We start from the raw sequence: 14,717 nt of genomic DNA on the forward strand, positions 1-14,717 counted from the left end.
GACTGAGGGTCACAGGAGGCTGGTGGAGGATCAAGCCTTTGAGGCTTGTCCCCATCCCCGACTCCTTTACCCCTTCAATTGTCTGTCTCCCCCAGCAAGCATGCTGTGCTTGGCCAGGCTGTGGGGGTCAGTCCAAAATGCCGTTCATGTGGTGGAGGGTGGGTTGGGTGATGGTTGCGGTCATATGGAGTGCTTTCTCCCTGGCCTGTTTGGGGAAGATAATACAGAAAGGCTCTAGCCTTTCCGAAGTACTTGTGTGTCAGCATTGTGTCCATCACGCCGTATCCCACGGCATCCTTGGGAGGTACCATGGAGATCTCCCCATTTCATGGGCTTAAAACACTTTCTATTATGGAAAACTTCAAAAATGAACCCTAGACCCCCATCATCCATCTGTCCATTTCAATATTTAACACCTGATGAATACTTCAAAAAAAAATTTTAGAGATTTCTGCTATAGGGTGCATGTGCTTGCCAGAGAGACAGAAAGTGAGAAATCACCCCCCCACACACACAGGGGAGATGGCCACACTGCAATCCCTTCTCTCGGGATTTTAGGCACGTACACACATGGCCTGGCATGAGTTTTAAGCCACTGGGTCCAGGACTTGAAGCACAGTTGACTACATGTGAGTCCAGCATCATAACAATTACGCCACCTGCTGATGCCCTCTGATGAATAATCTCATTTCATCCATACCTCCATCCATTTTCCTCTCCCTTGAATTATTTTGAAGCAGATCTCAGACATATTTTATCTAGGTATTTCCGTATATATAACAAAAGACTAAAAGGATTTGTTTTAAAAACATCATCTCACTATCATTATCACATGCAAAAATGTAAGCAATAATTTTCTTAAGGATTTTTAATGAAAGGTATTAAAGGTATTGGAGGGCCAGCAGGTGGCCTGGTGGTTAAAGTGCTGGACTCCCACATGGCCAACTACAGTTCAAGTCCTGGGCTCAGTGGCTTGAAAATTACACCATGCATGTGCGCATGCATGCCCCAAATCCTGACAGAATGAAGGAGAAGGGATTGTGTGTGGCCATCCTTCCAGGGGTGATTTGTCACTTTCCCTATTCTCTCTCTTTCTCCCTCTCTCTCTCTCTCTTTCTCTCTCTCTGGTGAGTTCATATGCCCTATGGCAAAAGCCTAAAATAAAAACAAGGACAAAAATGATCAGGACATTTGGAAAGTAATTTTTAAAAAATTTTTTGGAGAGGTTTTAGCTATAAGGCGCATGTGCTTGCTAGAAAGACAGAGACAGAGAGACAGAAAGAGAGAAATCACCCCCCAGGGGGGATGGCCACGCCGCAACCCTGTCTCCTCTATTATCCTCTCGGGATCTTGGGCACGTATGCAAATGCACCTGGTTTGAGTTTAAGTCACCAGGACTCGAACCGTGGTCGACTACATGGGAGTCCAGCGACATAGCCATTACGCTAACTGCTGGTCCCTGGAAAGTAATTTTGAAAGATACCAAAGTGGATTCATACCTCACACACAATTCTTTGAGAATAAACTCCAAGTGGGCTCAAACAAGGTGCACTGCTTGGGAGGCTAAAACATGGGAGGCCTGGGTTTAGTTCCTGGGCCAACCTGCACATGCCAGGCACCGTTATGCAGGCCGCAGTCCTAGTTAACTGGGAGGGTGAGGCAGAAACACCATGACAGACTGAGATACTGAGTCCTTGTCAAAATGCCCATCTTTGTCTATCTTCTTTTCCTTCTTTCTCCCACTTTTTCTCTCACTAAAAAGAAAAAGAATAAAAAAGATCAGATATGTAAATGTGAAAAAATAAATCATATACACGCTAGAAGAAAACACAGATCTATATTATATATGGGAAAAATGTAGTAATAAAAAATATTTTAAAATTAAGCTAAATTAGGGACTGGCAGGTGGCGTGGTGATTAAGGAGCTGGATTCCCACATAGCTGACCATGGTTTAAATCCCAGACCTGGCGGCTTGCTTTCTCAATTTCCCTTTCTCTCTCTCTGTCTCTGTCTGTCAAATTAAAAAATAATAAATTAAATAAAAATAAAATAATTCTTAAAAAAAGAAAAAAATCTAAGCCAAACTAGATAAACTATGGTTCAAAATTCAGGTGCATAAAAGATTAGTAAATTCAGCCACATTTTAAAATGTTTTGCGTGACAAAAACACCATAAGCAGTATCAAAAGACAAATGACAAGTGGGGAGAACGATTTGCAATAAATAGCACAGTTAAAGGGTTTACTTTCTCAAATAGAAAAATTAGAAAAAAATGGCAAAAGACATAAGCAGTGTACACACACACACACACACACACACACACACATGCGTGCATGCATGTGTGCGTTATCCAGATGGCTCTTAAGCTTAGGGAGCGATGCTTGGCTTTCTTCATAACAAGCAAAGCACCACTGAGAGCTCGTTTCTTATCTGCGTGAGTGGCAGACATTCAAAGGTTCGATGAACCCTGGTGGTGAACTTCAGGAATATCTCTTGGATCATGCTGGTGGGAGGGCAGATCAGCCCAAATCCCAGGGAGGGGGATTTGTCAATATCAAAAAAAAAAAAACACAAAAAACCAAAACCGACATGTGTATTTACTGCTTGACTCAGCAAGACTTCTAGGAATTTACAGGAAAGATCGCCACAGTTTCAGATCAGCTATGCTCAGTTATTCACTGCGGCGTTATTTGTGATGGCAAAATCTTAGGAACAACCTAAATACCCATGGAAACGGACTGAATTAATTATGGTATTATAATCACTCAATAGAATCTAATGTAGTAATTAAAAAAAAAATAATAATAGAGGAAAGTGTCCACGTAGTGGCATGCAGTGATTTCCAGGGATATTGTTAAGTAAAAAACCCGATTACAAACCAAACCAATGAAACAAACAAAACCCCAAGGTATTAAAAAATGCACACAGCATTCTCTCTTTTATGTAAGAAAGAAAGGGAAATATTTGCTTCTTTTTGTGAAAAGAAATAGCATAAATCATAAGCTAATGGAAATGATTAGTTGAGGTGTGTGTGTGTACGTGGGTCCAGTGGATTAAGATGGAATTGAGAGGTCTTTGAATTTACGTTTTATATAGGTTTGAAGTCTGAACCATGTGAATGTACATATTTGACCAGTGGCAGTGGTGCAGTGGTAACGCAATGATCTGAGATGTGGAGGTTGCTCAGGAAGGTTCCAGGTTCACACCCGGAGGCCTCCCTGAGCAAGCCAGCCGAGTGCATGTGTGTGCCCATGATCTGGCCTGGCTGAGGCTGGGCCGGATCACAGTGTGAAGACCCTGTTGGGAGTGCTATCTCTCTCTCATAGAAGAAAAAGTACACGTAAAATAAGTGTATATATTTCAAAAATAAAATTAAATTAAAAAGGAAAGGCTTGTCTCATAGCTCAGGTGTTAAAGGATCTGATTCCACGTGGCTGACCATGGTTCAAGTCCTGGCCGTGGTGGCTTGAAAAACTTACCAGGCATATGTGTATTGTGTGTCCAAAATCTGAAGAGGATGGAAAAATGGAAGTGGGCGGGATTGTGGAGTGACTATATCCTGTTGGGATGTGTTTTTTTTTCCTTCTCTCTCTGGTGGGTACATGTGCCCTCTGGCTTATAAACAAACAACAAACAAAAAGAATATTTGAAAAAACCCATAGAATTAAGTATAGGTAGTTGAATCTATCCATATGTCAAATTGTTAGCATAATCGTAAAGAAAAAGGAATTCATTCAAGTAACTTGCTCACCATATTCTGACTGCACCCCCAGTGGATATATTCTAAGGCCGTGGTATTTCATAAAGTAGCCACTAGCCACATGCGGCAATGTGTTTACATTTTTAAATAAGCTAAAATGAAATTAAACTTAAATTAGAAATTCACTTTATACCAGCGACACTTTAAGGTACATGTGGCTAGCAGGTGACCAATGGCTACTGCGTTGGCTGGCACAGATGTAAACTGTTGCCATTCATGCTGGAAGTTCTTCCAGACATCACTATTCCGGGGACAAAAAAAAAAATTGCAGGTTACTCTTGATTTGTACTTAGTAGGATTGTGATGAGAAGTGATGTAGTATGCAGTTCTGAAGCTTTTTTTTTTTTTTTTTTTTGGAGGGGTTTTTGCTAGGGTGTGTGCGCTCACCAGAAAGACAAAGACAGAGAGATAGAAAGCGAGAAATCACCCCAATCCCTTCTCCTCCATTCTCCTCTCGGGATCTTGGGCACACACGCACACATGCCTGGCATGAGTTTAAGCCACCGGGTCTGATACTCGAACCGCGGTCAACTACATGGGAGTCCAGCGACATAGCCATTACGCTAACTGCTGGTCCCCTGAAGCTTTTTTAAATATTGAAAAACAGTACAGATAAATAAACACACTGATGTTACTGGGAAGTAAATTCTTACCTGAAGGAGAAAGGAAGTACAAATATAGAAAGGAGAGGATGAGGAAAATCCTGTAGAGTTCAATCTTTATTTTTTATTATTAAAAAAAAAATACTGGGACCAGCAGTTAGTGTAATGACTATGTTGCTGGACTCCCATATAGTCAACCATAGTTTGAGTCCTGGACCCGGTGGCTTAAACTCATGCTGGGCGCGTGTGCATGCGTGCCCAATATCCTAAGGGGAGAATGGAGGAGAAGGGATTGGAGGTGATTTCTCGCTCTCTGTCTCCGTCTCTCTCTGTCTTTCTGGTGAGCGCACATGCCCTATAGCGAAAACCTCTTAAAAAAATACTACAAATTACCAAAGGGCACTTATGTGCACCAGAGACAGAGAGAAAGAGAGAAGGAGAAAGCACCCCCTAGTGGGATGTGGTCACACCACAATCCCATCTCTATTTCTCCATTCTGTTGGGACTTTAGGCACAAACACACACATACCTAGCATGTTTCTCGAGCTGCCAGGGCTGGGATTTGAACCATGCAGCTGGCTTTGTAGGACCCAGCTCATCTAACCACTAGGCATGGAACCAGCCCAGAGTTTGATTTTAATAGGAACTATCAGTATCTACTCTCCCTTCCTTTCTTTTCTTTCCTTCCTTCCTTTCTTCCTTCCTATTATTAGAGGGCATGGTGCTCACCAGAGAGAGAGAGAAAAAAACAAACAAACAAACAAAACACTCTTCATTGGACCTTGGAGAAGAAATCCCTGTTCTCTTTCTCTATCCTGCTGAGATTTTGGCCATGTACTGGGTGTGTTTCCCAAGCTGCCAGGGACAGGATTTGAACTGTGCTTGGCCATGAAGGACCCAGCTCCCTTAACCATAGGCTACAGGGCCAATCTAGTGTGGAAGGAGCAATGGAGTTAGATGATCACTGTTTTGCAACCCCAATATAATAACCAATGCAGGCAATGAGCATACATGGGTGCTGAATCCATTGGTGAAAGTTTATTGGGGAACAGGGTGCCACTCTGTCTCAATGTGTGGAAATGATACAAGACCAGCTATGTAGGACTTGCCACAATGGTTAACCTGAGTCTAATCATGAAGAAACAATCAGGTAAATGTAGTTATGGGACATCTACCAAGTACTGGCCTTGACTGTTTAAAAATCACATAAACATCCAAAAGTTGCTGGAATCTGTTCTAGATGAAAGGAGAATAAAAAGACGTGATAACCAAATGTAACACACGACCCTTGATCCAATCCTGGATAAGAAAAAACAAAACTATAAAGGATATTTTTGGAACAAGAGTTAAATTTCCTTTTTTTTTTAATTTTTAATTTTGATTGTTTTACACTTTTTTTTTTTTTTGAGAGGTTTTTGCTATAGGGTGCGTGCGCTCTCCAGAAAGACAGAGAGAGACAGAGAGACAGAAAGCGAGAAATCACCCCCCCAGGGGAGATGGCCACACCACAATTCCTCCTTCTCCATTTTACTCTCGGAATCTTGGGCATGCACGCACATGCACCTGGTGTGAGTTTAAGCCACTGAGTCTGGGACTCGAACCGTGGTCGACTACATGGGAGTCCAGCGACATAGCCATTACGCTAAGTGCTGGTCCCTAGTTTGATAGTTCCATATCAGGGGTGGAAATGAAGGTTTGTTCTTTGGGTTTTCCCTTCCCTAATCTGGGTCCTAATTATCATTTGGGGGAAAAAGGAGAGAGTGAGGTGTGAGTGAGTGGGGAGCTGAGGCTGACACCAGAGTGACTGCCGGGGGTAGGTGGGGCCTAGAGCCAGGACTTGGGGCTGGAGGGGTGTCCCAGGTCTCAGGGGAAGTGTCCAGCCTCACCTGTCCCATCCCTACCTCTAGGCCCACGAGCGGCTGGAGGAGACGAAGCTGGAGGCCGTCCGAGACAACAACCTGGAGCTGGTGCAGGAGATCCTGCGGGACCTGGCGCAGCTGGCTGAGCAGAGCAGCACCGCCGCGGAGCTGGCTCGCATCCTCCAGGAGCCCCACTTCCAGGTGCCCAGCTGCTGGGGCTGGTGGGGGAAGCAGACGGCTGGGGGGTGGGTAGGCGGCAGGATGCTGGAGCTGAGATGGGAAGAGGGACCGCGGGACACTGTCCCACGGTCCCTCTTCCCATCATCTCCCAGTCCCTCCTGGAGACACATGACTCTGTGGCCTCAAAGACCTATGAGACACCACCCCCCAGCCCAGGCCTGGACCCCACATTCAGCAACCAGCCCGTACCTCCTGACGCAGTGCGCATGGTGGGCATTCGCAAGACGGCTGGGGAGCATCTGGTGAGGCTGCTGGACAGGGTCGCAGTTGGGGCCTGGAGGGGGGCGGGAGATTGAGAGTAACCAGTGGGAGAAAATGGTCAGGAGAGGGCCGAAGATAAGGATGAGGTTGTCAGCTTTGCCCAGAAGCCTCTGCAGACCCAGGGGACCACAGACATCGCACCCTACCGGTGTCAGGGCCTCTCCTGTGGGCACACTCCCCCACATCACTGCCTCCAATGAGTAATGAACTGGGGCAGGAAGTTGGCAGGGGACGTTGTTGGGGGGATAGCAAAGGAGGGGCTACTGGGGGGCACTGTGGCATTATACTACTTGCCCCCTTCCCCCAGGGCGTGACGTTCCGTGTGGAGGGTGGCGAGTTGGTGATCGCGCGCATTCTGCATGGGGGCATGGTGGCCCAGCAGGGCCTGCTGCACGTGGGCGACATCATCAAGGAAGTGAACGGGCAGCCAGTGGGCAGCGACCCCCGCGCGCTGCAGGAGCTCTTACGCAGTGCCAGCGGCAGCGTCATCCTCAAGATCCTGCCCAGCTACCAGGAGCCTCATCTGCCTCGTCAGGTGGGTCCCTCTGCCTAGCCCTCCACCCAGCGTAAGGCCCAAGCAATGACTGAGCCTCTCAGCTGTTGGGGTTGCAGATCTCATGCAACCTCTCCTCCACTGCTGTAGGCGAGACAGGGAGCGGGGAGCTGACCACACCAGTACTGGCCTCTGCATGTGGTACACGTGTATGCGTGTGCACATTTGCCCACACTGTGCTTAGGTACTCGTGCATGTGCAGGAGACCTGCAGGCATTCAGGACCTGGGGAGCCTGGGCGTACAAGTGAGCACCTCCATTGTGTGCAGCGGTCTTGGCATCCGTGTGCACACGCGCATGTGCAGGGTGGGTTGTCACGTGGACAGCTGCCTCCTGGCTGGCGAATTGTGGAGGTCTGGCTTCTCTGCTCATCCCTCCGGATAAATCTCTAACCCTCTCCCAGAGCCCTGTCCTCCAAGGGGAAGGGTGGAAGGAGGGATCTTGGTTAGGTGTCAGGGGCCTGCTCCCTACTGGCTGAGTCACCTACAGTCCCGAGCGCTGCCTTAGGCCTGAGCGCTTTCCCATCCCTCAGTCTGAGTCCCTGAGTTTCAGACAGGAAGATAACTGCTACCAAGTAGGTGGGCTGGGAGGTCTGCAGGCATCGCTCCCCTAGGGGGCAGCACCAGGGCCCTTTGCATTTTGTGAGGGGAGCAGGCAGGGGGCGGACTGGGTCGGACTCGGTGACATCCAATCCCATCATCCTAACCTTAAGTCTTCCCTTGTCTCTTTCCTTGACCCATTACAATTTCCTGGCCCAGGTATTTGTGAAATGCCACTTTGACTATGACCCGGCCCGTGACAGCCTCATCCCCTGCAAGGAAGCAGGCCTGCGTTTCAACGCTGGGGACTTGCTCCAGATTGTAAACCAGGACGATGCCAACTGGTGGCAGGTGAGCCCTGGGTGCCCTGCAGTCCCTCCAGCTGTGGTGTGGTGGGAAGGGGAGGGTATGGGGAGGGGTCCTCTCACTCAGGTGGGATCTCTGCCTCACGGCCATTTCAGGCCTGCCATGTAGAAGGGGGCAGTGCTGGCCTCATCCCCAGCCAGCTGCTGGAGGAGAAGAGGAAAGCATTCGTCAAGCGGGACCTGGAGCTGACACCCACCTCAGGTAGGAGGTCCTTCGCATGCATGCCAACTCGGTCTGGGATCTGGCCTGGTCCTGCCTCACTTGCCCATTTCCCCGTGGCCAGGGACCCTGTGCGGCAGCCTTTCAGGAAAGAAAAAGAAGCGAATGATGTATTTGACCACCAAGAATGCAGGTGGGTATCAGAGCCCCCCACCCACACCACGCTCCTCTAACATGGCATGCCGCACGCCCCCACCACCACCTGGGACTTGTGAATCTGCTCTCCTGGCTCAGGTGCTGCCAGCCTCATCCCTGACAAGGGCCTGGGCCCTCCCTGGTTCCTGTCTGCCCCCTTGTCCTCGGCCTCCCTGGGAGCCCCACCCAGCCCCTGCTGTGCAGTCCATGAGCAGTGCCATCTCCCTGTGTCCAGAGTTTGACCGCCACGAGCTGCTCATTTACGAGGAGGTGGCCCGCATGCCCCCGTTCCGCCGGAAAACCCTGGTGCTGATTGGGGCCCAGGGCGTGGGCCGGCGCAGCCTGAAGAACAAGCTCATCATGTGGGATCCAGACCGCTACGGCACCACAGTGCCCTGTGAGTGGAACTGGGCCTGCTGGGTGGGGGACAGGGAGCAGGGGCTGCCCTGGGTGCTGGGGCTGGGTCGGCTGAAAGAGCATCTTCAGGTGCACCGAGTCAGGTGGTGCCTTTGGGCTTGAGCTGGGAGGTGTGCGCCCTCATTGGGGTGTGGGGGAACTGCAGGCCCAGGAGGGGTGAGGGAGATGTCCCTCTACTAGTGGCCGGGTGGGGTGGGCCTGCCTTCTCTTTCTTAGTTTGACTTGCAGAGTTAGCAAAATAGATACTCAGCTCTGTGAAACAGGGCTATGAGTTGTGTGTGATCTTGTGGAAGACAGATCTTTTTAGTGACAGGACTAAGCTGGTGACAGGAATGAAGTGCTGACCTCTGGCTTTCTCAGCTCTTGCTCTGGCTTTGGGCTGCACACTGCCCTTTCTGGGCCTCCACCTCCCATCTGTAGGTACTGAGTTGGACCTAGAGCTCCCTGAAGGTCTTCCTGGCATGAACATCTCATGCCTCTGTGTGTGGCAGTGGTGGGGGTGGGGAGAGAGCAGGTGTGTGCGAGGGCCGCAGTGCTGGCAAGTGAGGCAGGCTGTTCCCAGCACTGAAAACAGGAACACATAGAGCAGGGGCCTGCGGGTCTCAGGTGGTGTGGCCTTTCTGTACTCATGCAACTCCTCCTCCCCCAGACACATCCCGGCGGCCCAAGGACTCAGAGCGGGAAGGCCAGGGCTACAGCTTTGTGTCCCGCGGGGAGATGGAGGCCGACATCCGTGCTGGACGCTACCTGGAACATGGCGAATACGAGGGCAACCTGTATGGCACTCGCATCGACTCCATCCGGGGCGTGGTCGCCGCCGGCAAGGTGTGCGTGCTGGATGTCAACCCCCAGGTATCTTCCCGCTGGCCAGCACCCCGTCTGGTACTCTGCTGCCATGCACTTCCAGCTGCTTGTCTCTCAAGCACCCCTAGGTGCCTCCTTGACCATTGCTAGGGACCCAGCCTACCTCCAACCTCTCTTAGCCTCCCGGATCCCCTGCCCCCAGTCTCCTCCAGGTACCCCATCTGTACCACCTGCCAGCTGAATCCCAGCACCCCTTTCTCATCTACTCTCTGGTACCCAGTCAACCCAGACATCCTCCTTCCTGGTGTGTGGGGTACTCTCTGGCCCCCTCTCCTCCTGCAGGCAGTGAAGGTGCTGAGGACAGCTGAGTTTGTCCCTTATGTGGTGTTCATCGAGGCCCCTGACTTTGAGACCCTGCGGGCCATGAACCGGGCCGCCCTGGAGAGTGGAGTGTCCACTAAGCAGCTCACGGTGAGGAGTGTGGAGTGTGGGGGAAGGGGCTAGGGGCTATTTGGAGTGGAAGTGGGGGGCAGGCCAGGCTGATGAAGAGAAGGTGGGGTTGGGGTAGGGGGAGATGTCCACCCACGTTATCAATGAAGTAGGATTTGAGATCCCTGCTTTATAGGAATGAGGAAAGGGAGGTGAGAAAGGAAGTGAAGTGCCCCCAGTCTTACAGTGAGCCAGGAACATGGTTAGGCTGGGGTGCAGGAGCTTCTTCTGATGCTAGGCTCATTGTGTGGTCCACTCTGCAAGGACTGGGTGCTGGCCAAAGGGAGCTCCAGAGGGCCAGTGGAAGATTGGTGGGCCAGAGGTGGGCCAGGTGGGCTCAGGCTGCTTACAGCTGGGGGAGGCCGAAGGGAGCGAGGATGCCGGAGGCTGGCAGGCTGGCTAGAGGGATGAACTAACATCAGGGAGCACCTTGGGAGGGTCTCGAAGGCCTATGTTGCGGGACTCCAGGGCACTCGCTTATGCTGCTGCTTTCATCTAAAGCCTAACCTGTTCAAGAGCAGTAGTTCCCAGTCTTGACTACAAATTTTAATCTTCTGAGCATCTCTGAAAAACTTAAGCAAGCAAAACAAAAAGTTTTGGACTCCAGGACACCCCCTGCCATACCCTCCCTCCCTCCAATCATGCACCTTGCGCAGCATTCCTTAGGGTGTAGGATTTGTAGAGCTCTGAGCTCAGAGTTCCCTCCACTGGCCATGCCTGGTACTGCAGCACTCCGGCTCCAGGTCAGAGTGCTCTGGAGCAGTGGAGAGGCTGTCTGGGCTGGCTTCCTTCTGCTGATGTCCCCGAGAGAGCTCTGGACTCTCATCTGATCTGTGCACCCGGCACCCCATCCACACACCAGGCACCTCTTCTCTGGGAAAAATGCAGCCAGTTGGAGCGGCTGGGGATGCTCCTGGCCTCGGCTTCTTTAAGTCAGCTCTCAGGTTTCCTACCCCATCCCAGCCCAGCCAGCTTCTACTGGGTCAGGGCTGAGGGGTGCCTTGGGCACTAGTGGACTGCCCTGGTACCAGGTGTGCCCTGGTGACAGCCTCTCATGCTGCAAAGGCAAGGGGGCCAGTCATATGGGAGGGAGCACCAGCTTGGGAGTCAGGCAGACCCTGTTCAGCCACTGGTTGGCCGTGCGACTGTTTCATGCCTTAATTTTCTAATTCTATTTGCAGAGCCATAGTGAAGGTTATGTAGGTTGCAAGCATTGGGTGCTTTGTTCTTCTTTCCTGCCTTCCACCCATCCCTCTGCCCATGTTGTAGGGAGTGACCTTGGGACATGCAGGGAGTCCATACTGCTGTGGGTGGCTTCAGGGAGGGGGAGAGAACAGGCTGTAGGTCTGCTGTCAAGGTGGCTGAGCTATGGCACTGACTGGAGGGAGGTCCCCTTGTGCCCGGGCAGGAGGCGGACCTGAGGCGGACTGTGGAGGAGAGTAGCCGCATCCAGAGAGGCTACGGGCACTACTTTGACCTCAGCCTGGTCAACAGCAACCTGGAGAGGACCTTCCGCGAGCTCCAGGCCGCCATGGAGAAGCTGCGGACGGAGCCCCAGTGGGTGCCCGTCAGCTGGGTGTACTGAGCCCGTTCCCCCAGACCTTGGCTCCCTCTGGGTGGTGACCCAGAACCTGAATCCATCCCCTTCCCCATCCGTGACCCCCCCACCATGATTCTCCACCGGCATCCCTGGGTCTCCTTGGGTAACAGCTCCCAGCAGGCCCTAAGTCAGGCTTCAGCGCAGAGGCGTGCACTGCCAGGGAGGTGGGTGTTCATGGGGCCCCTGTGTGCCCAGGTGCTGCCTACTCCCGACGTCCATTGGCCACCAGCTCTCCCTCTCTGAGGGCCAGTCTGTACCCAGGAGTGTGTCAGAGCCACCTCTGTTGTACCCAGTCCAGGGCAGAGAAAAACTGCTGTGGGTCCATGTGGTCAGCCAGCACCCTGCCCACTGCCACCTCTTCTGGTCACCTTTTATCCCCTGGATGGTCACACCTATTCCATGCTGGGCTCCTTCCGCCTCCCCTTGTGACCGAGGAGCAGGCCTTGGGCTGTTTCCATGCGGCCAAGGGAGTGTGTGGCCCACCAGCAGCCAGGCAGGCGAGGTGGCGGTGCCAGCCTGGGCCATCTTGGAGACTGGAGGAGCCAAAGCATGGACCAGAGGCCGCAGCTCAGAAAGGGGCAAGGTCCCGGGAGCAGATGCTGCCCTGCCCCTCCCTCACTCACAGCTTCTCACTGCCGAAGTCTCTCCACAGACTTCCCTGAAGTGCCCCTCACAGGTCAGCCCTGCTCTCTGTAGGCCGAGGCTGGCAGGGGGTAGCGGCTCAGCCCAGGCAGGAGTGGGTGGGAGGGCGGAGCCCTGGGACCAGGAGCTGCTGCTATGGACAGAAAAGCTTGGATCTCCACGGCCCGTGGGGGATGCATCTGGGCTCCTGTCTGTGACCTTTAGCCCTTCTGGTCTTCTCCATGGCCAAGCCACAGCAGTCCCCTTGCATCAGGGTGGCTCAGGTTGGGGGCACCGCAGAGGACTGCAGAGGGAGCCATGGAGTTGGCCTGGAGAAGGACGGGTGCCTCTAAGAGCTGGTAACAGCACTCCAGGGGGCGCCATTCACCGCAGCCTGCCCAGCCTATGGTTTCCGGTGCTGTGGGCCCCGCCTGCTTTTCTGGTTCTGCGGTGTGTGTCAGGCTTGGTCTGGGGGAGATGAGGCCGAGGAGGCAATGGGTGGTTTTGTTTTGGAGATCACTCTTTGGGGTCCCTTTTTGTGGGTTTCCCATCAGCCCCTATTTCTTATAAGATCCTTGTCCCCAATTCCAGAGCCTCAATCCTCCCCAGGTGTCTTCCTTCACTCTCCTATTGTCCCCCTACCTAAATGCCACCCTCCAGTCCTCGGGGAGGGCAATTTTGTAAAATAGGAGAATCCCTTGTAAGAGAAGAATGCTGTTCTAGACCTCTGCAGGCACCTCATCGCCCGTCCTCTGTGATCCGTCCTGAGTGGGCCTGTCCTCACCGGGGACCACCAGGATGCCCCTCCCTCCGCAGCCCCTAGACCTCCCAGTGCTCTGTGTGATCTGTCTTCGCTGCAGTGTCAGCCAAAGCTGGCCCCTGAACCACTGTGTGCCCATTTCCTAGGGAAGGGGAGGGAGAATAAACAGAGTATTTATTACAAATGTTAGACATATATTTATTATATTAGGACTCGTTTGCGCTCACATAGGAGATGCAAATGAGACAATGAAGTCACGCCTGCTCCCGTCTCCTCTGCGTGCTCTGCACACACGCCGCAGGCCTCTTTGTATTGCCTTTCGCCTTTTGTCGTGTCCTTCTGTCCTCTCTTAAGCTCTCCCTTACACCAGCCTCACCCCAGCCTACGTGACTGGGGTGGGAGGTAAATGGCATGTTTTCTTGCTGACTCGAGGCCAGTGGGTCCGTTGCCAGTTCCCACCTGCCTTGGAGGACAGGGGAGTGGAGGCAGGGGAGGGGCTGTTCCAGCCACCCCTCCCCTGGGTTAACCTCTGAAGGCCCCCGGTCAGAAGACCGTCCTCTCTGATGTACCAGGGAGTCAGCACCTGGCCCTTTACGGATCTTCAGTGTTGATGCAGTTCTGGCACCTTCGCCTCTGGTGATGCCCAAGGGGCAGGGCTGGGCCCCTCCTCTCCTGTCTCCTCTCTGTGCCTCCTCTGAACACACACCTCCCTCCTCTGCCTGAGCCCTGCTCCATGGCCCTTCCAGGCACCCGTCAGGTGGGAGCAGAGGCTGTTGGAGTCCTGGGCTCACCCGGGCGGGGGCCAGGGCTGGGTTGGAACAGGTGTGTGTGCTCACCGCGTTAGCTCTGTGACTGTCTCCCTCCTCCCCTTGTGGCTCTTGTATTGGGCAACCTCGGGGAAACGAGGATCCTGCCCACTGTCCAGACCCTGTCCCAGCCCAGCTGCTCTCCCTTCCCCCTCCCTGAGCCAGCCTGTTCTCGAGTTTTCTCTCTGATTTTCTTTCTCTTCCTTTAATTAAATGTGAAAGCAAAAGCTTCTGGGCTCTGTTTGTCTTTGGTTGGGGTTGGGTGGGTGGCTGTGGGAGAGGGCGCGAGCCGGGATACACAGCCAAGATGATGTGAGAATGGACGTCGGAGTGCTCTGTGCCGTCTGTGCTTCCCTTGTCCTGCCCCCACCCCAGACCATGCTCCTTCTAAGTGCTTGTCCCCAGGAGTTTGTTAGCATTCAAGGGGGTTGGAGGACTCGGACCTCATGGGTGATCCACTCAGCCCACTGGAACCACGTGGCCTTCAGCACACACACGTGCTGCCTGTGGTTCATCTCTAAGTGTCACAGACTCTGCCCGTGCTAATGTTAGTGTTGGTTCCCGGTACTCAACTACAGGGCCACTGGTGACATCGAAATGTCAGAAGTATGTTTTTCAGGGTTAAGGGGTCAGCCTTCCATCCTACCTCAAATTTGTCAACCTAAAAGGTAAATTGAGGCAAAGAAT

General features: G+C 52.3%; 1 protein-coding gene across 8 annotated transcripts in view; it reads left to right on the plus strand.

Annotated features, from left to right (window-relative positions):
- MPP2 (MAGUK p55 scaffold protein 2) overlaps window positions 1-13,408 on the plus strand; it is a 33,190-nt gene extending 19,782 nt beyond the window's left edge. For 7 of the 8 annotated variants that reach the window (XM_006167380.3, XM_006167384.3, XM_006167382.3 and 4 more), the window contains 10 exons: window positions 6,270-6,422; window positions 6,554-6,703; window positions 7,030-7,257; window positions 8,033-8,164; window positions 8,275-8,380; window positions 8,463-8,531; window positions 8,769-8,930; window positions 9,600-9,802; window positions 10,097-10,225; window positions 11,652-11,828. In XM_006167380.3, coding sequence (XP_006167442.1) covers window positions 6,270-6,422; window positions 6,554-6,703; window positions 7,030-7,257; window positions 8,033-8,164; window positions 8,275-8,380; window positions 8,463-8,531; window positions 8,769-8,930; window positions 9,600-9,802; window positions 10,097-10,225; window positions 11,652-11,828 — 1,509 coding nt within the window. Of the gene's footprint in view, window positions 1-6,269; window positions 6,423-6,553; window positions 6,704-7,029; window positions 7,258-8,032; window positions 8,165-8,274; window positions 8,381-8,462; window positions 8,532-8,768; window positions 8,931-9,599; window positions 9,803-10,096; window positions 10,226-11,651 lie in introns of all 8 variants that reach the window. The other variant, XM_006167379.3, reaches the window with a different exon arrangement.
- Window positions 13,409-14,717: the final 1,309 nt, after the last annotated feature.

The sequence above is a fragment of the Tupaia chinensis genome, unplaced genomic scaffold, assembly GCF_000334495.1.
Source record: "Tupaia chinensis unplaced genomic scaffold, TupChi_1.0 Scaffold144741_1, whole genome shotgun sequence".
Lineage (NCBI taxonomy): Eukaryota > Metazoa > Chordata > Mammalia > Scandentia > Tupaiidae > Tupaia > Tupaia belangeri.